Source organism: Drosophila teissieri, chromosome 3R (genome assembly GCF_016746235.2).
Source record: "Drosophila teissieri strain GT53w chromosome 3R, Prin_Dtei_1.1, whole genome shotgun sequence".
In the NCBI taxonomy this organism is placed as follows: Eukaryota; Metazoa; Arthropoda; class Insecta; order Diptera; family Drosophilidae; genus Drosophila; species Drosophila teissieri.
In genome coordinates this window covers 4,827,239-4,850,934 of record NC_053032.1, presented here as the reverse complement: position 1 = coordinate 4,850,934, position 23,696 = coordinate 4,827,239, and the positions used below count along the sequence as shown (strand labels likewise).

At 40.8% G+C, this 23,696-nt stretch overlaps 1 protein-coding gene and 1 long non-coding RNA gene across 2 annotated transcripts; one reads left to right on the top strand and one right to left on the bottom strand.

Moving 5' to 3' along the window:
• The first annotated feature begins 9,641 nt into the window (after nucleotides 1–9,641).
• Nucleotides 9,642–23,694, top strand: LOC122618867 (bumetanide-sensitive sodium-(potassium)-chloride cotransporter). Its single transcript, XM_043795463.1, has 10 exons — nucleotides 9,642–10,368; nucleotides 14,018–14,111; nucleotides 18,851–19,235; nucleotides 19,584–19,817; nucleotides 19,888–20,939; nucleotides 21,836–22,077; nucleotides 22,137–22,573; nucleotides 22,634–22,745; nucleotides 22,929–23,202; nucleotides 23,266–23,694. The coding sequence occupies exons 1-10, from the start codon at nucleotides 10,109–10,111 to the stop codon at nucleotides 23,380–23,382; spliced, it is 3,207 nt and encodes a 1,068-aa protein (XP_043651398.1). The 5' UTR covers nucleotides 9,642–10,108; the 3' UTR covers nucleotides 23,383–23,694.
• Nucleotides 10,945–13,685, bottom strand: LOC122618869. Its single transcript, XR_006326066.1, has 3 exons — nucleotides 13,358–13,685; nucleotides 11,197–11,279; nucleotides 10,945–11,126 (listed from the first exon to the last, which is right to left on the bottom strand). It is a non-coding gene; the product is annotated as an uncharacterized LOC122618869 (long non-coding RNA).
• Nucleotides 23,695–23,696: the final 2 nt, after the last annotated feature.

Below are 23,696 nucleotides of genomic sequence, written 5' to 3'. Positions count from 1 at the left end.
TTAAAGAACTGTAACCGAGGATCCTTCGTCCAAGAAAGCGTAGGTCTCAATGACAATATGGTCGTTTCGAACAATAAGTTGCGTTCCTTCATAGCTACGATTTCGGAACTTTTAACACTGTGATGCTGAGTACTCTGGCAGACAAGGCAAGATGCGTTAATAGGACTCTTTGGAAACTGTTTGATTCGTTGTGCTTAAGATTTCCGTTATTGTAGCTGGTGTGAGTGTGCACGTTATTTGGCTTTGCATATGAAGTTGAAACTACGGTGGAATCTGCTTCGGAGTCGTAACATGTTTTCTACGTTGGAGATGTACTATTCTCAAAGATGAGTGGCCCATCTGGATTTCCGTTAATTGTGCACAATTCTGCTGGAAGTATTTGAAGAGCTGATAACTTAGCGCTGGTCGGACCCATTGGTGTTGTGATAGTATATTGTATAGCAGTTCTATACATATATACAATTTCTGGTCAGCTTCTCGTTTTTCCTCTAACATCTGTAAGATGTGTAAGAACGTTATTGGAGTTGCTACTAATTGGTGTTATTTTGTTATTTCGGTCACGACTTCTGCTTTGTTGTTTTCTGGCGATCTGAAGCGGCAACAGCTTGCTTCCTCTTCATTGTTGGGGTCGACAGTTTGAATGCAGGCTCTGTGCGGCTGAACCCTGCATACCGAGTTGATGTAGTCTCGAGAAAACATGCTTGTTATTTATTAATTTTATTATAATAATTCCTTACAGATTTATTTTTTATGCCCCGACTCACAACTTTAACGTTTAGATAGGCAAATCGCGCGGGCTTGATACATACACTTGCCAGAAAAATATGCATAACTTTGATGGCAAAAAAAAGGATATTTATATTAATGATATCGACTTCACTTTTTTACCCGTTACTCGTTGTTCACACTATAAACTAATGCGTACACTTAATGAGTTCAATTCGGGTGTTTGAATCTAACTGACTCGCTACTGCGAGGGCATCGCCTTTTATTCATTCTTACATAGGTTCTTATCATCTAATTATATAATGCAGCGCTTGTAAGACGCTGCAGTCTGCGTTGGTCAATGCAGCTGAGGTTTATCTTAAATCTATATTTGTGACCTATGACCGCGCTAATCACCTCCCGCGTGATCATATCTCTTAACACTTCGGCAATAGACCCCTGCAATCGTACTTATCTGTAGTTGCCACTTATGTTGTCCCATGCCATGTTTATTGCAGCCCATAAATAGAACATATTTATAGTTTGTTTACTTATCATGTCTAAACACATCTTTAGACACTCGTAGAATAAAAGGGTATACTAGATTCGTTGAGAAGTATGTAACAGGCAGAAGGGAGCGTTTCCGACCATTAAAGTATACATATATATTCTTGATCAGGATCAATAGCCGAGTCGATCTGGCCATGTCCGTCTGTCCGTCCGTATGAACGTCAAGATCTCAGGAACTATAAACGATTAAAGATTAATATTAAGCATGCACACTCCAGAGACAGACGTAGCGCAAGTTTGTTGACCCATGTTGCCACGCCCACAAACAGCACCAAAACTGTTTTGATATTTTTTCACAGTTTTTGTTTTCACAGATTTGCAAACCTCTCGATTTGCCAAAAAACTTTTTGCCACGCCCACTCTAACGCTCACAAACCGCCAACAACTGTCAGTGTTGAAGTCTCTCCTTCGCACTTCCAATAGCTGAGTAACGGGTATCAGATAGTCGGGGAACTCGACTATAGCGTTCTCTCTTGTTTGTTATGTTATAAACACATTTATTATTAATTTTATCAGTAGGCTTTCTTAGCTTTAAATACTTTAATAATTTTATAAAAATTAAAGAGGCACACATTAATAGGATATGGCACAAAAAAAAGAATGCGTACAGACTAAAATACACTTAAAATACGGCGCTTACAAAAACAAAACATAACTAATTAATATGTTCACTCCACAACTACTAACTGTATCCCTTAAGTGAATGTACCAAACACATTTAGTTATTGTCCAATTAGGACGGAACTTAAATTGAATTATTTAATTTAAGAAACGTAATAGGAGCTTACAAAAATCATCCTCCTTTCATTGAGATCGCACTACAAGTCCTATTAAACGATATGGCCGTCCATTGGCGTAGTCACGTCGATAGTGATCGATATATGGATATATGTATATATATGTAAGTACATATAAGATTAAGTAATAAAACTAATAGAATTGCTGAGCTGTGGTGGTAACCATAAAAAATGTCCATACATTATACACTATACTCCTTTTTGAATGCAATAACAATAGTGTACAAATCAAATCATCAACTCCACATGAAGCCTAAAATAACTTCATTCGCTTTCTTAACTTATTTTTCAATGATTAATCGCCCCACCCTGTTTACATAAACCTCTTACATTGATAAAGATATTATAAATTAATAAACTTGTCCAACCCCGTTGTTGTAAGCAAACCAGTTCCAATCGAAACCCAATTTTACTGGTTTTATTCGGCTTTCTGGCCATATTCTTCGTATTTGCAAAATTCATACGATTACGGTCGTGATCGATTTCACTTCACTAAATAAAACGACTCACAAATTTTCCGGAACATCTCATTTTATATACACTTTAAGCAACATTAAAGTCAAAATGCATTCATACCTTTCTTTATAATTTAACTAAGATGGTTAAGAAAGTTAAATACCGCTTACGGGCATGCTACTACTGGGTTATCAATTTTTTTTTTTAATTTTATTGTAGTTTTTTTTATTCACACTCACATACACATTCTTGCCGTGCAATCAGTACACTCATAAAAAGGCCCTTTCAAAATCTCCCCAAAAATCACACTTTTTGCCTGTACATTCAGAAAAACGCCATTAAAAAAAGGAGCCATTTCCAACTTGCCCTTAATTTAGGAAACATTAACCCTAAAAATTGAGCATAATTATACCCGTTACTCGTAGAGTAAAAGGGTATACTAGATTCGTTGAAAAGTATGTAACAGGCATAAGGAAGCGTTTCCGACCATATGAAGTATATGTATATATTCGTGATCAGGATCAGTAGCGGAGTCGATCTGGCCATGTCCGTCTGTCCGTATGAACGTCGAGATCTCAGGAACTACATAAGCTAGAAAGTTGAGATTAAGCATACAGACTCCAGGGACATAGACGCAGCGCAAGTTTGTCGATTCATGTTGCCACGCCCACACTAACGCCCACAAACCGCCCAAAAGTGCCACGCCCACACTTTTGAAATAGGTTTTGATATTTTTTAATTTTTGTATTAGACTTGTAAATTTCTATCGATTTGCCTAAAAACTTTTTGCCACGCCCTCTCTAACGCCCGCAAGCCGCCAAAAACTGTCAGTGTTGACTCTCCTTCGCACTTCCACTAGCTGAGTAACGGGTATCAGATAGTCGGGGAACTCGTCTATAGCGTTATCTCTTGTTTTTGCTTACCTTTAGGGTGAGTTATGAAAATGTTCTTAATTGTATGATGACTTGTCCTAAATATAGGGTTAACTTTTCATTGAACTAGGGCACAATTTTCTGAAATGTACATATGGCGATTTTACTTGCATTTAGGGGTGATTTCCACTAAAGTTTAACTTAAGTTTAAGTTTTTTGCCGATTATCCAGAACTTCTCATTACGCATTAAGACTGAAAGAAAAGAGAAAAAACAGAAAATCCTCCATGTCTGCTGTAATGTGCTTGTCATGACAACAATTAATGCACAAATAATATTCCCGAAAGTTCGAAGAAAACGGAGAACATATCTATCTATTGCTCTCTCTGTATGTGCTCTTTGAGAATAAAGTGAAATGCAAAACAAGCTTTTTTTCTGCTTTTATTTATGGCTGAATATCTTTAGCTTTAAGGCTAATTAACTTAAATTAAGAAATAACAAGAGAGAACGCTATAGTCGAGTTCCCCGACTATCTGATACCCGTTACTCAGCTAGTGGTAGTGCGAAGGAGAGTCTTTAACACTGACAGTTTTTGGCGGCTTGTGGGCGTTAGAGTGGGCGTGGCAAAAACACTAGAAATTTACAAGTCTAATACAAAAATGAAAAAATATCAGAACCTTTTTCAAAAGTGTGGGCGTGGCAGTTTTAGGCGATTTGTGGGCGTTAGAGTGGGCGTGGCAACATGAATCGACAAACTTGCGCTGCGTCTATGTCCCTGGAGTCTGCATGCTTAATCTCAACTTTCAAGCTTTTGTAGTTCCTGAGATCTCGACGTTCATACGGACAGATGGACAGACGGACGGACAGACGGACATGGCCAGATCGATTCGGCTACTGATCCTGATCAAAAATATATATACTTTATATGTTCGGAAACTCTTCCTTTTGCCTGTTACATTCTTTTCAACGAATCTAGTATACCCTTTTACTCTACGAGTAACGGGTATAAAAAATGTTCATGGCGCGTTGCCTTGTTTCTAAGGTGCGTTGTTCTGAATTTATGGCAAACTTTGAAATAGAAAACCGTCCTTAGTTTTAGGGCTGTAATTTTTTTAGGGCGATTTTCTAAAACGCAGAACATTTTTTCTATGAGTGTACAAATATTGAATGAATCCAGCTTGAATAATAATTTAGTAATCACGCCGATTTTCCTTATGAAGAGGTGACCCTTATTCGCATGATTTTATTTACCTGCATTCAAGAGCGAATAAAAGAACAAAGCGAATTTAGGACAGCGACTTCCTGGTACTTTGGAAAGTGACCGCCTTACGAAATGATAAATCGATATAGCACAATCAATGGAATCTTGCCTAATACCGGGCCAAATGAATAAATTCCTACAATTACTTCAACTAAAATTTTGATTGCAAATGAATTTCCAAGTGCGGATGTGTATCTGTGTGTCTATAATCAATTGTCGCACTTAAGGCGGCACCCCGATCGCAAAACTTGGCTCGATCTCTAAGACTTCAGGCGGATAGTCGGATTCAATGAGACTGGCTGGCGCTGAACAAGTTGTTACTGCCACGAAGCGGTTCTGTTCTGCCTCTTAATGTTGCCTTGGCATGACAGAGCCGAATGTTTGGTGATGATGCCTACGCTCCAGCAATGGGAAATTGAGTGAAACCCCCCAAATTGACGACATAACTGCATCTTGTAAATTAAATAGAGGCTCCAAAGAGTAGTGACCGGTTAACATCTGGGAGAGTACTCTGTAACAGTGAGCATTCGTCGCATTTAACAGCCCCTAATTTATATTTTCTGTAGACTTTAATACCAATTCAATTCTTGAACTGGATGTGAATTCACGATCATAATGCACTCAAAACAATTATTGCAGTTTTATCTCACTTTATTTTGAATATCATTAATAATTTTTAAAATTTTAAGAAAAGTGAATAATCATTTTGCTATTTTAACTTTTTAAACTTACGTTCGCTTCGTCACAGCGAGTAACGCGCCATTTCATGATAAAACAATAGAGAACGCTATAGTCGGGTTCCCCGATTATCTGATACCCGTTATTCAGCTAAAGAAAGAGCGAAGCGAAATTACAACACTGACTGTTTTTGGCGGTTTGTGGGCGTTAGAGTGGGCGTGGCAAAAAGATTTTTGGTATATAGAGTTAAATTTACAAGACGAACAAAAATGTGAAAAAATTTCAACACATTTTTCAAAAGTATGGGCATGGCAGTTTTGGGCGGTTTGTGGGCGTTATTGTAGGCGTGGTAAGAAGTTTTTTGGCAAATCGATAGAAATTTACAAGACTAATACAAAAATTAAAAAATATCAAAACCTTTTTCAAAATTGTGGGCGTGGCACTTTTGGGCGGTTTGTGGGCGTTAGTGTGGGCGTGGTAACATGAATCGACAAACTTGCGCTGCGTCTATGTCTCTGGAGTCTGTATGCTTATTCTCAAATTTCTAGCTTTTATAGTTCCTGAGATCTCGACGTTCATACGGACGGACAGACAGACGGACATGGCCAGATCGACGCGGCTATTGATCCTGATCAAGAAAATATATACTGGAAATATATACTCTACGAGTAACGGGTATAAATACCATTTTTAAGGGACAAAAAGCTGATTGATAAATTTCCTACAAGCAAAGACGTAAACGGCCATATCTATATGAACTGGGATCCAGTGCTCCGTTTGTTTCTCATAAGGATGTGGTTAAGGTATGAGAATAGTAACATTATGTAGTCTGATATATAATATACATTGATTCACACACTTAACACAGTGACACGAGTCGCTGTATTAAAACTCTAAGTTAAGTTGTGTAAGGCGATCAACAACAATTGACGCCAAGGACAGGTATTCGAAAACCCGGTAACTGGCGATAAAATCTAGATTATTGTCGCTTTTTGCGAAACTTCCTTCACGCGGTCCGAGCGAAACCTTTTTAAAGTGGTATGAAGCAGTTAATTCAATTATTAATTGAGTGTCAAATAATGTCACTGGCCACTTCGGTAGCGCATGTTCGTCTTGTCTTGAGTCTTCCCCATAATAAGAACCCAAGACTAGTTTGATTGTCATTGGGGAGACGTTATAGTCTCCCTGTGTAATCGGATATATGTATATGGCCCCCATTAGGTTGGAATTAATTAGCAGTGAACTATTGTTATACAACACGCTTGTCAAGTCTTAAATATTTAATTTTAGCTGTAAAACAATCAATTTATCTGAGCTTCGCGATGTTTATTCAATCAATTAGACAGAATTCGTCCGTAGTCCAAATACAATCGCACTTGCGAGGTGTTAATGAGGGCAGTTGAGGGTTAACCAAAACCGCTTGTAACTGCTTAAGGGTAGATGTCACACATGACCATAGTCTGAGTCTCGATAAAAGTAAGTTTTCTTCGACAATTTTTGAGTAAGGAAGGAAATATTTGTAGTTATTAAACGACAAACACAGGTCCTTTTGATTGCCAGCACCACCATAAAAATAGTCGAGTACCAAATGCTGTGTTAAAAATTTTAAGTGAATCACATCGTCACATCATCACATCGTTACATCATCTTGTACAAAAAAAAGGTATATATTTCTTGAAAAAAAAAGTCTGTTAAAACGTCGTTATCTGAAAAATTATAAGAGGAAGATGCTCACAAATTCTGGTACCACCGACGCAGTAAAAGTTCATTTGATTTATTCTTAAAAATCCTTTTTTTTTTTTTTTCGTTCTAGAATCTTTGCATACAATCGGTACATTTTTTATGAATTCATTTTATTCATTGGAACCGGTAAACCAATTCTCTACCGCAAAGTACCAACGATCCGAATAATTAACTTTAATAAACGCAACAAACAAATTTGGAAGACGTGTGAAAAATGTATCGCAAAGGAATAAAAATCAGTTTCGCTAAAACATATTCGACGAATTGTGGTTGTGATGGCTTGCAAAGTAATAAACAATTTTTGATAATTAAGGAATCGTAAACCACTTGCGTAATATAAGCAATAAAAAAACTGATATCAAAACAGTTATAAAGGGTAATCAACTAATTTGCTCGTGCTTAGCTATTGTGGTGAACAAAGGGTTAGTTATTACCGTGTTAAATGCGTTCGAGGGTACTAAATTATTATACCCGTTACTCGCAGAGTAAAAGGGTATAATAGATTCGGTGAAAAGTACGTAACAGGCAGTTTTAAAAAATTTGTTGCATTTTTTTCAATTTATATCGATTTGCTAAAAAAATGTTTAGGACGACCCCTATAACACCCACAAACCGTCCAAAACTCTCCCGCGAACAGTTTTGAAACATTTTTTAATTTGTTTTCATTTAATTCTTGTTTTATCGCTTTTCTATCAATATGCCAGTAAAAATTGGGAAAATTTCACTTCCTCTAGCTAAGTAACGAGTATCTGATAGTCGGGAACTCGGAATAGTTTTAATCTGAAAACTAAATATGCTTAACACTTTGCGTTTCTCAGTAGAATAGAAAAACAATGAGTCACAAAATTTGGCTTTGAATTAGATGTTTAGATGTTATGAATTACCGAAACCAGCCAGCTGTTAATATGATATTAATAATATTCATGAATATTTGGTTTATTAACTTTGAAAGGTTGATAGGCAATCTATGCATTTTCAGCAATATCGAAAAGTGTCAAAAAATCATTCATGACAAGAAGTAAAAAATACCAAAGTGAGATTTAACACTGGAGGGAACAAGATAACGTCATTGGGTTGATTCTCTCGTTCCTCGGTACTGAAGAATGATTCGGAGGAGGGAACCTTCACTTGGTTCAGTAAAAATAACTTCTTTCGCCGCGATCGGCTCTTTATGAAACCCCCCTCTGTGGTTCTGTGGTGCAAAGGAAAAAGCAGCCCGACCAACCAGTCAACCAGCTATCCAACCATCCAGCCAGCCGGCCAATCAAACCAGATAAAACCGAATTTAATTCGATTAAGGGGGTTATTCGCATGCTCTTACCCGATTGTTGTTGCTGCCTGGCTAAACAACTTGACTTGGCTGATAGTGAAGATGTTACGAGTGTCTAAGTTTTAGTGCGCGAACGATTGTGAATGAGTGTGGAGAGTCGCGAGTATTGTATGAATTGAGTAAACAAACGAAACGAGCTAATAGCCGCAATCGCAAGCGAATCGTAACCACGAACGTGCCAAGGTGCTAAACTCTTTCCCGAGTCAAAGCGAGAAAATTGTGTTTATATCAGTAGCAAAATTTTAGCTAGGACCACAGAAACAAAGGTCCTTCGACGCTAGTTGAAGTTCGCGTTCATTAGTGACTTGAAAAGCGCTCCATGCTTTTTTTTACAGTTCTAAGATGAACGAATATGAATCAGTGTGAAATAAACATCTTTTATTAATAAATGAGTATTTGCGTTTGAATAAAAAAAATAAACAATAGCAAGTTTAATATTTTAATTATATAAAAAGGCGTTTTGACTGTGGCTTAAATGACTGTCATCTGAAATGAAACGATAATAATAAGATTGGATTCGCTAATCTCATTTGCGTTGGTGACAACAAAAATGTTATTATGGGGAAAAATCGTTGTTTTTTTTACTTACCAAGAACACACGTAAATTTGCAAGCTGTTAAGATTTTGGAATAGTCCGATAAGTAGTACAGATATGCAAATTATTTAATTTAATTTAAAAAAAAATTATATATAGTTGGTTATTTACATATATACATACATAGTTGCCTTTTGCTCTAAAATCAACCATAAAATCTTGTCTTCATTGTAAAGTACTTCTTCAAGAATAGAAGAAAAGTTGATCAATATTTCCAAAAATTTCGAACTTTTACCCATTTTATAAAACCAAATCCCTTTCCCAATTTAACACTTTAAAATGTAGCATTGAATTGTAAACAGAATGAATATTATGCCAATAAAAGAGTATTTTGTATGATTATACCAAGCAATATTTTTGTTTCTGTACTCTAACAGCGAACTACTTTCTGCGTATGCGTATTTTGACCCCTCGTTCAAAAATACTAATACGCCCGCTAGACGCTTTAAAGAGCGGGTATTCCGCCATCGGACCTGTCCAATGGTTCTTCCCCGAATCGCGCAGTTTTTTTGTCGCTCCGTACAGAGAGAGCTCTTGTGTTGAGTTCGCCACGAACACTTGTTGGAAACTCACCACGCGGGCGTCAAGTTGGTTCGAACTAAAGCAGCCGCTGCCAAATCCGCAGCACAGAGGAAGCAGCGGAGCAGTGGAGCGGAGGAGCAGCTGACTGGCGCAAAAAGCCATAATATCCGGGCGTTAAACACTTGACAACGCTCAAACGCCGTGCGACAGTCGGCGCGATAAGTTGCAATTGCTCTGCCGCCACGGAGAAATTATCGAAGCGTTCTCCGCGAGAATCAGAAACATATATAAACAAACCCGAAACACCCAGCACAACCCGACGTGGTCGATGCGTTTTGAATATCCGCACAATCGGCGTTAAGGGTCAAGCGCAGTCGGACGTTCCAACTCCTTCGGGTCCTTGGATTCGCGGTCCCTGTGAAATCATCCACTCCCACTAGGGAGCACTCATCCTGCCAAGTGTGTAAAATGCAAATGTGCTCAGCTCGTTAGCTTGCGACAAGGTGCCAGTGCAATCGATAAGAATCCGTGTCCAGGGTCCAGTTAGCAACCAAGTGCAAGGACTCCCCAGAGCCACACTATGGCCGATCGCTTCCAGATCTCAAAGGTGAACGGCACCACGAATGCTGGCTACGATGGGGAAACTGGATCATCTCCATCCGACCTGACGGATGCAGCGCATCCACATCCGCCGACCAGCAACGAGCAACACCTGCACCCCAAGGCTCCGGGAGAAACGGCCGAGAACCGCCGCAGCTCCCGGCTTTCCTTTCGCGGATTCGGAAACTTCCTGCGGAAATCGGATGCCGAGCGCAAGTTTAGTCTCGCCCAGCTAACAAAGTAAGTTTAATTGGAATTTAACGCATTCCCGTCTAAAATTCAAGCGATTTGCTTTTAAAGTGTGTCGACACAGAGGGAAACAACAACAAACGTCGTTTAAAATCAATGGTACTTCGTTGTTGATTGAAATTATTGCTAAGTATAAACATATTCTTAAATTGGACTTTTGTCGCTGCTATAAAACTATACCATTTATTTGAAAAATTTAAAATGTATCAGCGTTTTTGAATAACAAGAAAGAGTTACAATAGTGATATATAATTATTATAGGGATAATCGGTAAAAAAAACTTTAAGTAACGTGATGCAAAGATTTTGCAACTAACATATTAATATACTTTTTGGGGAAAGAATTCGAACTGGAAAATTATAACTCAATTAATTGACTTCAATCTCCAATCATTGTTTTTATCTGAAATAGTCATTGAGCTTTGATGGAAAAACCTTAATGTGTATAAACATTAGTTTCTTGTTTGTACATTGTTTTTTAAATGCATCATCCTCACTTTTTAATTAAAATATAAATTACGAAAAAATTAAAGACACATTCTCTGCTGCTTTCTCAGCGATTAGCGTGTCAAAATTTAATTTTCATTTTTCTTTCTACGTACAATTTTACATGTTGCTGAATTTTTGATAATTGCTTCGATTGGGGGGATTTACCCGCAAGATAATAGATTTTCCGATTCAACTAATGCCTAGGTGCTTGCCATACGTTATATTCATCCATTATTGCGCACGTGGGGTCTTCACTGGTGTCTAAAACAATTTAGGAATAATACAGCAATTAACTAGAGTTTTCCCAACGCAAATTAATCATTAATTTTACTTTCCGTAATGAGTTTCAATTGAGGTGCGACCACATGTTTAAACTCAGCCAGCTTCTGTTTGCGGTGCACAATAAATAAATGCCTTAAAAAAACAATAAAACACGTCAAAATTGTCTGATACATGAAAAGCGAAACAAAAATATTCCGTTTGTATAACCGCAACGAAGGCTACATTATGTCAATTTATTGTAATCACGTTTGGCAAATAAACCCAAAATGGCAACAGATCGAAAGGCTTATCAAGAGCAACATCGTCCAAAATTGGAGTAAAGTGTCACTGGATGCACTTGATGTCGAGTGTTACACTCCACTTTCACTAGGTTGAATCTCAGCTTATATTTACATATAAATAAATACCGCCTAAAGATTGGAGTTTAACTATCAACAAACAAAAAAAAAATTAGGGTAGGTTCACTTGATATTAAAAGGTAATTGTGTTGTTAAATAGGAATTGCCAATATAAATATAGGTATATATATAAAGATCATGTGAAAAATGTTAAGTACATAAGTACAATGTATCCAGAATCTGGAATAATTCGAATTTTTTACATTTTTCATTATTCAAAGACAGTTGGCTAAACTAACGACTTTGACCCAAACCCCGTCAGACCCTCCGAATTAAATTTCGCAATTGTTACACTCTCGATAGTTGGCAATCATGTGCTTGAATTAAATTCAATTAAAGGCTGCCAAAGATCTTTCCGAAAAATGGGAGACCTCCGGTTTAAATACAGCAGATTATTTGTTTTCTCTAATATTTTGCCCACGGCAAGCAAATAATAATAAAACAAGAAAGAACGCTATAGTCGAGTTCCCCGACTATCTGATACCCGTTAGCTAGTAAAAGTGCGAAGGAGTCTTCAGCACTGACAGTTTTTGGCGGTTTATGGGCGCTACAGTGGGCGTGGCAAAAAGTTTTTAGGCAAATCGATAGAAATTTACAAGACTAATACAAAAATGAAAAAATATCAAAACATTTCTCAAAAGTGTGGGCGTGCAGTTTTGGGCGGTTTGTGGGCGTTAGAGTGGGCGACTCGGCTATTTATCCTGACCAAGAATATATATACTTTATATGGTCGGAAGTGCTTCCTTCTGCCTGTTACATACTTTTCAACGAATCTAGTATACCCTTTTACTCTACGAGTAACGGGTATAATCACTGATGGAAGTTCTGAGCAGTTGGCTCAGCTCGCAGTCAGCCATTCTTTGCACAAGGATCGTCATCGCAGAGTGTGATCACTTGCACTCTGCGGGTTCCGGAGCCGTAAGCTCGGGTTTTCTTTAGAGGATGCGCGAGTCAACAAATAAATTTACGGCTTGTCGTTTGGAGAGTGCGAGCGCAAATGAGTTCAATTGATCGAACTCTGCTCGGCTCCAATTGTTGAACTAACTCGTACCAGCTGATTCCCAACGAAACCGGCCAGCAATCAATGCCTCTCAATGGACTGGACTCCATATACGCCATGAACGAGCGCGCGGGTCCGTGTTTACATGCTGTACATAAACATATATTCGCAGAATGTATCTGTATCTTAGCATGCCCAATCTACGCCGCCTGGCAAATGAATTGGAACTGAAAATGGAATCGGAGGAAAAGCCACAAGACGTCCGATTCTGCTCGCTGAATGCTTGCAATTTATTTAGTAGCAAAATGAAAAACGCCCTCCAGAGATTCTGTCTATAATTAATAAATACTCATAAATTATTCCCGAGCCGAGCGGCGATTTAAAAGCGATGGGGATCAAATACATCGAATTAGAGAGTGGGGATTGCACTTTACTTGGATTTATCAGCTGGGCTAAAAGTCAGAAGAAAAGGGGTGTACTAAGAACGAGCCCAGTATTATTGCGTCCAGGGAATATTAGGCTGTTGACCATAATCAGGATTTGCGAAGAGATCGAGGTTTGTATGGAACTGGGCTAGTGGACCATCAGAAAGTTCATTCGCTACATACAAAACTAAAAATTCGTACATATTTCAGTAAATTTGACGATTACATTTTGTCACTTTAAACTCATGAGTTTTCCGAAATTGTTAAGCGAGTTTTGGTGTTTCAATGAAGAATACAATATTCCGTAAGTTTCTCCCCACATCGAACAAAATTTGAGTTAAATTTCTTAGGCCTGCCTTATATATTAGTTTTTTTAACAATACGTACATTTAAATTGTACAATTTTTCCGAATGAGTACTGCGGTCGTTTTGTAGAACGCCTTTCATTCAGTTTGCGCCCTGTGCTGTGCGTCCCGCAATCGGCTGTCACTCCAGCAACGTGCACCGTGCACCTCTCCCCTTTAAATCCCTTGGAATCGGCGCCTCTGTGCGCTCGTGGCGCCGTACTGTGCTCAGCGATTATTGCCTTCCTCATTTCGCTTTTTCCTTTTTAAGATTTTAAATTATATTTTGGCATTGCTTTGGCTTTAGCTGTTTCTGCTGCTGGTAATATTGTTGCTTTTGCTTCTGTTTTCGTTGGCGATCAGTAAATATACATCATAGCATACTCTCTCCCCTAACAGAAAAATTTTCCGATAAAACTTGATTTTTCTCGATTTCGGCGTATAGCCCCTGACCTTCTGCCCGGCTACCTTTACCACTCGACGGCCCGATTTTATTGTCTTATTATTAATGTGTATACACAAATAACTTTGTTCTTACACTTGGAATCCGGCGTAGTGGGTATTTCTGTTCGGAACGCTGCAGGCGACGGTCATGCTGCCCGAGGCGGTGATAGTGCTGCTTCCGTTCCACCAGTACGGACACTAACCGCACGGTTAAAGTGACTTTCTCTAATCGGATAACTTCTGTTCCATGTGATTGCAGGGAGAGTCTGCCCCGCCTGGACAATTACCGCATTTCCATGCGCAACCTGAAGCGTCCTTCCATTGGCGAACTTCAAGGAGAGGCGGTCGATCAGGTGAGTTCTGAACCCCATGGAACCTCATGGATTCCAACCATGACGTAAGCGAATCCGAGGGCCAAGCAGTTTGCATAATCAGTGAATGGCGATTGGGGATTATACAGTCGATTTACATAGCATCGAAATAAAGTGCACATAAAATGGGTATTAAAACGTAATTGCAAGTGAAACCAAATTCCTAAAAAGGTAACTTACTATGTGCGGAGAAATAAGATTTAAAACTATGAGTTTTATAAAACAAACGTGATTTTATTAAATATTATACATTATTTTCATATTACAACTCCGTAGAAACATTTAGTTTTAATGGCTAGTCGGCTAACCGCGTAATGGCCTAGTGCTAATGAACATTCGACCTTGCCCAACAATCGGTCTTCGATGGGGCGTGGAACGCACTTGAAATGGTCGGAAAATCAGAAATGGGTCAATCAGTTTTTTGTCGTGTTTAGTGATAGGCCAAAGTGACGCTGTTGAGCGTGGAGTATCTCAATCTGCTGCAGTGTCATACTCAGGGATCTGCTTTCTGTTCGCCATGGCATATTCCTTGCAGCGCACTTCAATCGTAGCCTACTCAGTTCTAAAAACATCTCAAGAGCCCGGCAAATAAACAAAGCACAGCGAAAATACCTTGGGTAGCATGAAGCGAACCAGAACCAAAATCAAAAATATGGATCCAGCCAGAAATCGAAACGTTTTCTCGTCTGCTTCCAATTTGTGCGCGTACTTTGGCCTACAAAAAACTCAGAAACATGCCCATCTACATGCGTGCATAATATTTCTATATCTGAAATTCATTAATACGTAGCCTGATTTATTTACTTGGGCAATTTTCACATTTCCGACGTGCAAATTGTGAGTTTTCCATGACGTCTTCCGGGCATCCCAACCATTGATGTATTGTGCCAACAGACTTGAGCGCTTCTATCGCGATGATGTGGCCACTCAAGATAAGCAACAACACACATCTCTCGATGTTGACCACTTTCCTAAACCGACCTTCCAAGCACACACCAACCACCGCCCACAGTTCTCAGTCCATTTTGGCTTATCGCTTAGGTGGAATTAAAGGGGCGGAGGAGCCCTATAATAGCTCCCCGTGTTACGCTCTTTATGTTTATCGTCGAAGTAATAAACTTGATGCGTCTATAGCGAGCTCATGCCCGGTGTCCAAGCAGTTTTCCGCGAACCTCCCTCCTCTTAATATAGTTTTGTGTATTGTTTAATTAATTCACTTTACGTGGCTTCCGCGGGCCACTATGGCGTATGGTAGATATCGTCAAAATTGCATTACAAGCGAGCTGTGGCTCGTTAAGGGGATTTCCAATAACATGACGACTCCTTGAAAATTGATAGCAATATTTATCTAACGGGTTCCTAAAATCATAAAAATAATTCACTAACATTTGCAATCGACAATTATTTGTGTTGGAACACGTAAAAATGTATTGGTTTCGATAAATATACGAAACTATTCTTCTGAAAACTTCTTATGCTTTAAAAACGTTTGCCTTGCCAAAGCCATAGCAACCTCATGATATAGTCCCCACTTCTATACTAACAGGCCGTTTTCAACGTTCTTAAACTATAATCCCTGCAGGGGTATATAACTTGCTTACATCGATTTCGGCTTTAGTTGTGAGTACAAACAAGTATACTACGCTACCACACTCAGAAGATCAAAACCTATAAGAACATTGGTTTTCCTTTTGCTCAAATTTCCTCCTTGGGAATAGGCACAATCAACACGATAAGTCGATTTTTCTGCATCCATCCATGGCATTTAATGCGCATGGCGATATCGATAACAGCGTTAAAGCCAAATTAATTGTCAACAAGATGCAGCCATGCATCTGGCATGGGCCAGGCCACATGGACAATGTTTTAAGAAGCGGAGGGCGGACCAGCGGAACCTTCCAAGCGTGGGTAAACAGCTCACAACGTGGCGTCTATAGTCAACACCGTAACATATGTGTCACAGAATAGATGGTGATGTGGATGAGCAGAGGGTAACGATAATGCAGACCAAGTGTGTCGTGTCATTAAAATTGACAGCAACGGCCTGCAGTTGTGGCTGTTGCGATTGACGTCCCTTTCTTATCATAGAGAGGGTGACCAGGGGTTTAAACCCCCTCCAGAAACGCCATGTGCACAAGTGTGCGAGTCTTGAACCTGTCAAAAGTGCTGACAAGACGTCATTTTTATAAACGTCGGCCAAGCAATGGACTATTCTTCACTTTCAATCAATTAAGCTGACAGAAAACCCACTCTAGATTCATCGGACCCCCAAAAACCATTTCCAGTTCTTGGCAGTTTTAAAATCGAACCTCTCAAATAAAGTAATTTGTCAAACCGAGTGGCACTATCGAGCTAAACCATCAAAATCTTTCGTCGTTCAACACGGCGTATAAGCGTTTTGCCGAGCACTGTTTGCATCATCAAGGGGCAGCCTGTAGCGCATTTGCCATTTTAGATTCCTTTCGTATTGCACTTGTAATATCAATTCTAATTTACAATTCGTAGCTAAAGAGCTGACGGCTATTTTCGTAACATTTATTGATTTCCTAATGAGAAAGTCTTATTGCAAAATCTTTGTTTACCGCATTGCCATTGCCCCGGACAAGCCATTAAGTTATCGGCGCATTTAACAATATGTTTACCCCATTTGTGTTGCATTTCTGATACTTTCCCGATATTGCTTGAATGGGCGAGGGGCAGAAAACTTGTGGAAAATCTCTCTTCTTAATGAGAAAAATACCATTTTCTTAAATTTATTGGGTAAATCATTTGGCCTTTTCGATTTTATGCGCATTTGCCTAATTGTGCTATAATTTCCAGCCCAGACTCCTCGAGTTCACTCTAAATCAATAGAAATATCCAGCGGTCTAAAGATTTGTTTAGGGACTTTAGGATCCCATGCTGTCCCTCGTAACAAGTCGCCATTATTAGCCAAAGAGATTGCTTATAATAAAGCTAATAATACATTTCTGCCGACTAAGTTAATTTTCATCTATTTATGAACTTAAGAACATACTCTTTGGCCGGCGCATCCTTATTTTCGACCCGTATCCATCATTTGTCTCCTTTTTGTCTATTTCTAATCTCAAATCAGTGGCACGAGTCATCCGAGAAAGTGGCTTATCTCCCACTTCCCCTTGTCATAAAGCACAAATACCAATTCCAATTCCAATTTCGGGTGCGAAAATTTTCCACGCATATCGAGCACAATAACAAAGACAACTCGAACTGGGAAAAAAACGCAGAGCCAAATGCGTATTCCGCTAAATTAAATGAAATGGAAAAGCAAGGAAACGCCAGAGTATCTAACTAGTGAGACCGCAAAAACCCCTTGGTCCTCCGCTATGGAAACCCCTGAGTGGGCTGATACACTTGGAGAATATATTTCGATGTTTGTAATTATAATTATTATAACTAAATTCGGCTTCCTTCTTAAAGTACTGAATTATCTTTTTGTTATGTTTGTGACTCAATGAGAGAGTAAAATACTTTAAAGTTCACCCGTCCACATTGGCTCATTTTATTGAAGTGTACAAATGCCTTTGTTTGCGGCTGACTGAGCTGGCGTCCGCTAGAAACCGCCAAAAATGTGTATGCAATCAACATTAACCACCTACCTATGTAGTAAGCCTAACAAACCAGCATTGCGTATACGCAGCGAGTGCGGACAGAGCGGTCTGCGGCTGGCTGGGGGTTGTGTGCTCTCCCGCATCGATGTCGTCCTGCCCAACCCTGCCACAGGACTCACCATCTCCACCGCCACGTGAGACGTGTCCAAATGGCGGAGCTTTAAAAAACACTCAATTATGTGGGCAAACAATAAAGTAAATAAGCCCCATTCCACCGGTGCGGCAAATGGCAAAACAAAGCTATGTCTTGGTAAATCTATTAAATTATCACAATCACAAGTCTTGCAATAGCATGTGTTCTTAAAGGACCACCACCTGCATTTCAATTTAATTTACAGAAAATTGAATATCAACAACTACTAAATAAAATGCATTTTTTGGGCTTTAAGAGGCTTCATAAAATAGCAAGTAATGAAAAAAGTTTCTTAGCAACGCCACTGTTGGGTTTATTTGATTAATTATTTATAGATGTGGTCTTTGTTTCTGCATTTGCTACCCATTTGATACCCTATCGGACGAATTATATCCGAACCGAACAAAGGAAACCCTTACGATAAATAGTGAGCTTGATGGCATCTCATTCGGTTTCAACTTTTATGTGAACATTTCCATAATGTTTCGAGTTTTTGTGCGGCTGTAATGAAATTTAATTGGAATGGAAAGCAATATGAAGCTGCTCATAATCTGGCGGTTGCTGTTGCTTTTGTATTTCGGCTGGCGTCGACGGGTCGTTAATTGAATTCGAGTACTAAATTGCACACATGTCGTATGAGTAATTCCGAATAAATTCTCACCCAAACAGCTGTAGAAGACGTACACAGTTTACAAAAATTCTGAAGTCAATTCAATCAAACATTTAGCACACACTCGATTGAATGCTACTGATGTCAAGATCCCATTATCAGACAAATAATAATAGCCGTCTTTAGCATTTCACTGTATGGCTATAGCGTTAACTGAATAGATTAAACATGACCTATGTGAAAAGTTAATGATATGTGGCTTACTTATGAAAGGTATTAGGACAACCGACATATATGTTGTAAGTAATTCACAGGACTTGATTATCCTAAGATCGTTTCTCCATTGCAGAGCATCACTATTCCCGAACCCGAACCAGAAGCCACTGGCGGACACATCAAGCTGGGATGGATCGTCGGCGTGCTGATTCCTTGCCTCCTGAACATCTGGGGCGTCATGCTCTTCCTGCGCCTCAGCTGGGTGGTGGCCGAGTCGGGCATCCTGCAGTCGCTGATTATAATTACGATCTCCGCGGTGGTCTGCGTCATCACGACGCTCTCGCTGTCAGCCATTAGCACCAACGGCGAGGTCAAGGGAGGCGGGGTCTACTTCATCATATCCCGTTCGCTCGGCCCCGAGTTTGGGGCGTCAGTGGGCGTGGTCTTTGCCTTCGCCAACGCCGTTTCGGCATCGATGAACACCATCGGCTTCTGCGAATCGCTAAATGTTTTACTTAGTGAGTATCAATCTACTTGTGCACCCAAGGGCTAATTGAATATCTTGAATTGGAAAAGTTTTAAATTGTATATGGGATATACAATAAAGGTCGAAATAGATGCGACTTTCACTATGTTTATTTTCAGCATTTAATTAACAATAATAGTTTCAAATACCAAAAATTATCAATAACTAGGGAATTATTATTATGATATGAGTATATTCATAAAAGAGTAGTAAATTGCCTATAATAATTTTTAGTAGTAAAAGAGTTTGTGGATCCAAACTTGGAATAACAGAATAAGGATAAACTAAACTTAGTTCCGAATTAACACTTTCTTTTAAATTTTTAACAACTCATTTCCAGAGAACAACGACCTGAAGATTGTCGACAATGGGATCAATGACATCCGGATCGTTGGATCGGTGACCGTACTGGTGCTGATCCTGATCTGCTGCGTGGGTATGGAGTGGGAGACGAAGGCCCAGAACTTCCTGATCGTCACGATTGTCCTGGCCATCTTCAATTTTCTGATTGGAGCTGCCATTGGACCTCAGGGTAATGAGGAACACATTTCGAGGGGTTTCGTGGGCTTTTCATGTGAGTTCGAAAGAGTTTAAGAAAGTAATTACCTTATAATTATAATTATAATTATAATTATCTTTATTAGGGGCTACTTTAAAGGAGAACTTTGGCTCGGACTATCGGTATGCGGAGGGCGTAAACCACGATTTCTTCAGCGTGTTCGCCATCTTCTTCCCCAGCGTGACAGGCATTCAGGCAGGAGCCAATATCTGTGGAGACCTCAAGGATGCCGGAGCAGCTATCCCGAAGGGCACCTTCTGGTCCCTGCTCATCTCGATGACCTCCTACGCTCTCTTTGTCCTCTTCGCCGGCGGCGCTGCTGTAAGGGATGCTTCCGGCATACCGGCCGACCTTATCAACGGCACTATTGTCTCCTCGGAGCTGCCGTGCCTGGCCACTGGCAACTGCACCTGGGGTCTCTTCAACTCGTACGAGATGATGCAGGAGATGTCGCTGTGGGGACCGCTGATCTACGCTGGATGCTTTGCGGCCACGTTGAGTACGGCCCTGACTAACCTGCTCTCCGTACCCAGATTGGTCCAAGCCCTGGGCATTGACCAGATTTACCCAGGCCTAATTTTCTTCTCGAAGCCGTACGGCAAGCACGGGGAACCGTACCGCGGCTACGTACTTACCTTCTTCATTACCACTGGCTTCCTGCTGATCGGAGAGCTCAACCTGATCGCTCCTCTGATCTCTACCTTCTACCTGGCCTCATACGCTCTCATCAACTTTTGCACATTCCACGCGGCTTTCGTGAAGCCATTGGGATGGCGACCCACCTTCAAGTACTACAACGCCTGGCTCAGCCTCTTCGGGTTCGCTATGTGCGTGGCCATCATGTTCCTGATCAACTACGTGGCCGCTATTATAACCTTTGGTATCATCTTCGCCCTCTATCTGGTGGTAATGTACCGCAAGCCGGACGCCAACTGGGGATCCACCACGCAGGCACAGCAGTACAAGGCTGCTCTTATGGCCGTTCACCGTCTACAGAACGTCTCGGACCACGTGAAGAACTACCATCCTCAGGTGCTGGTGCTCTCCGGCGATCCTAAGACCAGACCGCCACTCGTGGACTTCGGCTACCTACTGACCAAGAACAACTCCCTCATGTTCGTGGCAAATATAATACCGGTACGTCAATAGATTTCCGTATTAGGAAACACTCATTTAGAGGGAGAAATAGGTTTCATAATACAGGTTTCAAAGGAAAACATGCTTCCTTAAACATTTTGTTTTTAACAAATATCTCCTACATAGTAGATACCTCTTTTTATACCCGTTACTCGTAGAGTAAAAGAGTATACTAGATTCGTTGAAAAGTATGTAACAGGCAGAAGGAAGCGTTTCCGACCATATAAAGTATATATATTCGTGATCAGGATCAGTAGCCGAGTCGATTTGGCCATGTCCGTCTGTCCGTCCGTCTGTCCGTCCGTATGAACGTCGAGATCTCAGGAACTACAAAAGCTAGAAAGTTGAGATTAAGCATACAGACTCCAGGGACATAGACGCAGCGCAAGTTTGTCGATTCATGTTGCCACGCCCACTCTAACGGCCACAAACCGCCCAAAACTGCCACGTCCACACTTTTGAAAAATGTTTCGATATTTTTTCATTTTTGTATTAGTCTGGTAAATTTCTAACGATTTGCCAAAAAACTTTTTGCCACGCCCTCTCTAACTCCCACAAACCGCTCAAAGCTGCCACGCCCACACTTTTGAAAAATGTTTTGATATTTTTTCATTTTTGTATTAGTCTTGTAAATTTCTATCGATTTGCTAAAAAACTTTTTGCCACGCCCACTCTAACGCCCACAAAACCGCCAAAAACTGTATGTGCTGAAGACTCTCCTTCGCACTTCGAATAGCTGAGTAACGGGTATCAGATAGTCGGGGAACTCGACTATAGCTTTCTCTCTTGTTAGGACATGAAAGCCATGCAAACTGGATTGATAAGCTTTGCACACATTATTATAATGTATTTGTTAGAGCTACATACTTTAACGCCGTAATGTTCTTTCCTTGCAGGTACGAGTGGGCTACAAGAACCGGCAGCACCTGGTGAAGGATGGACAAAAGTACTTGGATGCACGCAAGATCAAGGGATTCTACAATGTGATTGATGGGTTCAGCCTGGAGGACGGAATAAATGCTTTAACAAAGTCAACGGGATTCGGCAAGATGTCTCCGAACATTGTGCTGGTGGGTTACAAGCCGGACTGGAATCGCTGTCGCAAAGAGGAGGTGGAGAGTTACTTTTCCATTTTGTAGTAAGTGATTTCCCTCCATAATATTATTGGATGCCTGACCAACTCGACATCTTCCGTAGCAATGCCTTTTCTCAGCGCATGGGCGTCGCTTTGCTCCGCCTGCCCAACGGATTGGATTTCTCGGAGTTGAGTTCCGAGGTCACCCTGCCGGCCAACGGAATGGGTCACATGCACACCGCCAATGCCCACGGATTTACCAACGAACTGATGCCGGCGGCCAATGCCGCCTCCGAGCTACTGCACATTGACTCCAACCTGAACCTAGCCAGCATGGACAGTCCCAACTCCTCGTTCACAATGCCCCAACCGGCACCGATGCCCAACATGCAGCGCAACCCCCGCAGTTACAAGGTGACCAGCTCGGATGAGCCCGCCGTCACCTACCACACCAAGGGCGGATCGGACATACCCCAAAACCTTCTAGACGCCATGACCATATTTACTCGCAAACAGCCCAAGGGCACAATTGACGTCTTTTGGCTGTACGACGACGGAGGTGGGTACCTGGTTTTGATCTGCCTCTTTGCAACTAATCCACTAATATTTGGGAATATAGGTCTGACTATTCTCCTGCCCTACATAATCTCCATGCGCTCCCACTGGCAGACCTGCAAACTAAGGGTGTTCGCAATGTGCCACGGAAAGGACGAAGAGCAGGAAGAGAAGAGGTAAGACTTTTAGAACAGCACGAAACAGCACGAAACAGAATAAAGCGTTTACGACGCTAAAGGAAGCAAAAAAAGTGATCATTCCAATAAATTAGTGCCGTTCTGGACGACAGTCCATGCAATAAAGAAGCCCAAATTTTAAAAAATTTAAGTTAAGTATCTATGGGATATTTTAACCCACAGCATGGCCAGCTTGCTCACCAAGTTCCGCATCAAGTACTCAGAGCTCATTATGCTGAAGGGCGTCTCCGAGCAGCCGCGGGCGGATACGCTGCTGAAGCACAAGCGCCTGATCGAGCCATTCCGCCGCGGAGCACGCAACGAGTTCGGTATCACGGACGATGAGCTGCAGAGCATGTCAGAGAAGACGAACCGACAGCTGCGTATCCATGAGCTGGTTGTCAAGCACTCATTGAACGCTTCCCTGGTGGTCATGTCCCTGCCCATGCCGCGCAAGGTGATTTGATAATGGTACCTAGTAATGGTACGTAGTTGACCACTAACATATCCCTATTTACAGGAGGCGATCTCGGCACCGCTGTACATGTCATGGCTCGAGATGCTCACGTCGGACATGAAGTGTCCGGTGGCATTGGCGCGCGGCAACCAGACGCCTGTGCTAACGCTTTACTCCTAGACTAGGCCTTGCTTCCAGTTCGAGTACAACTTAGTATTATTAGCGTTTAGGTGTTCCGCCCAGTTCCCGATAGAATCGAGACAGAGCTCAGACAGAGCTTCCAGAGCTCAGACTCTCGTTCTAGGAGACTACTTACTCTTTTGTACGATCGAACTCCTAAACGCTTGATGGTAGTCTCTAGTAAAGATTTGTGTAAAATAGTTCTTACTCGTTTTCAAAACGGATCCAGATCGATATCGAGACCTGTTTCATATGCAATAGATTTAAGCTAATTACGAACTACTTATTGAATAAACGAGCCCCTTAAATAAAGT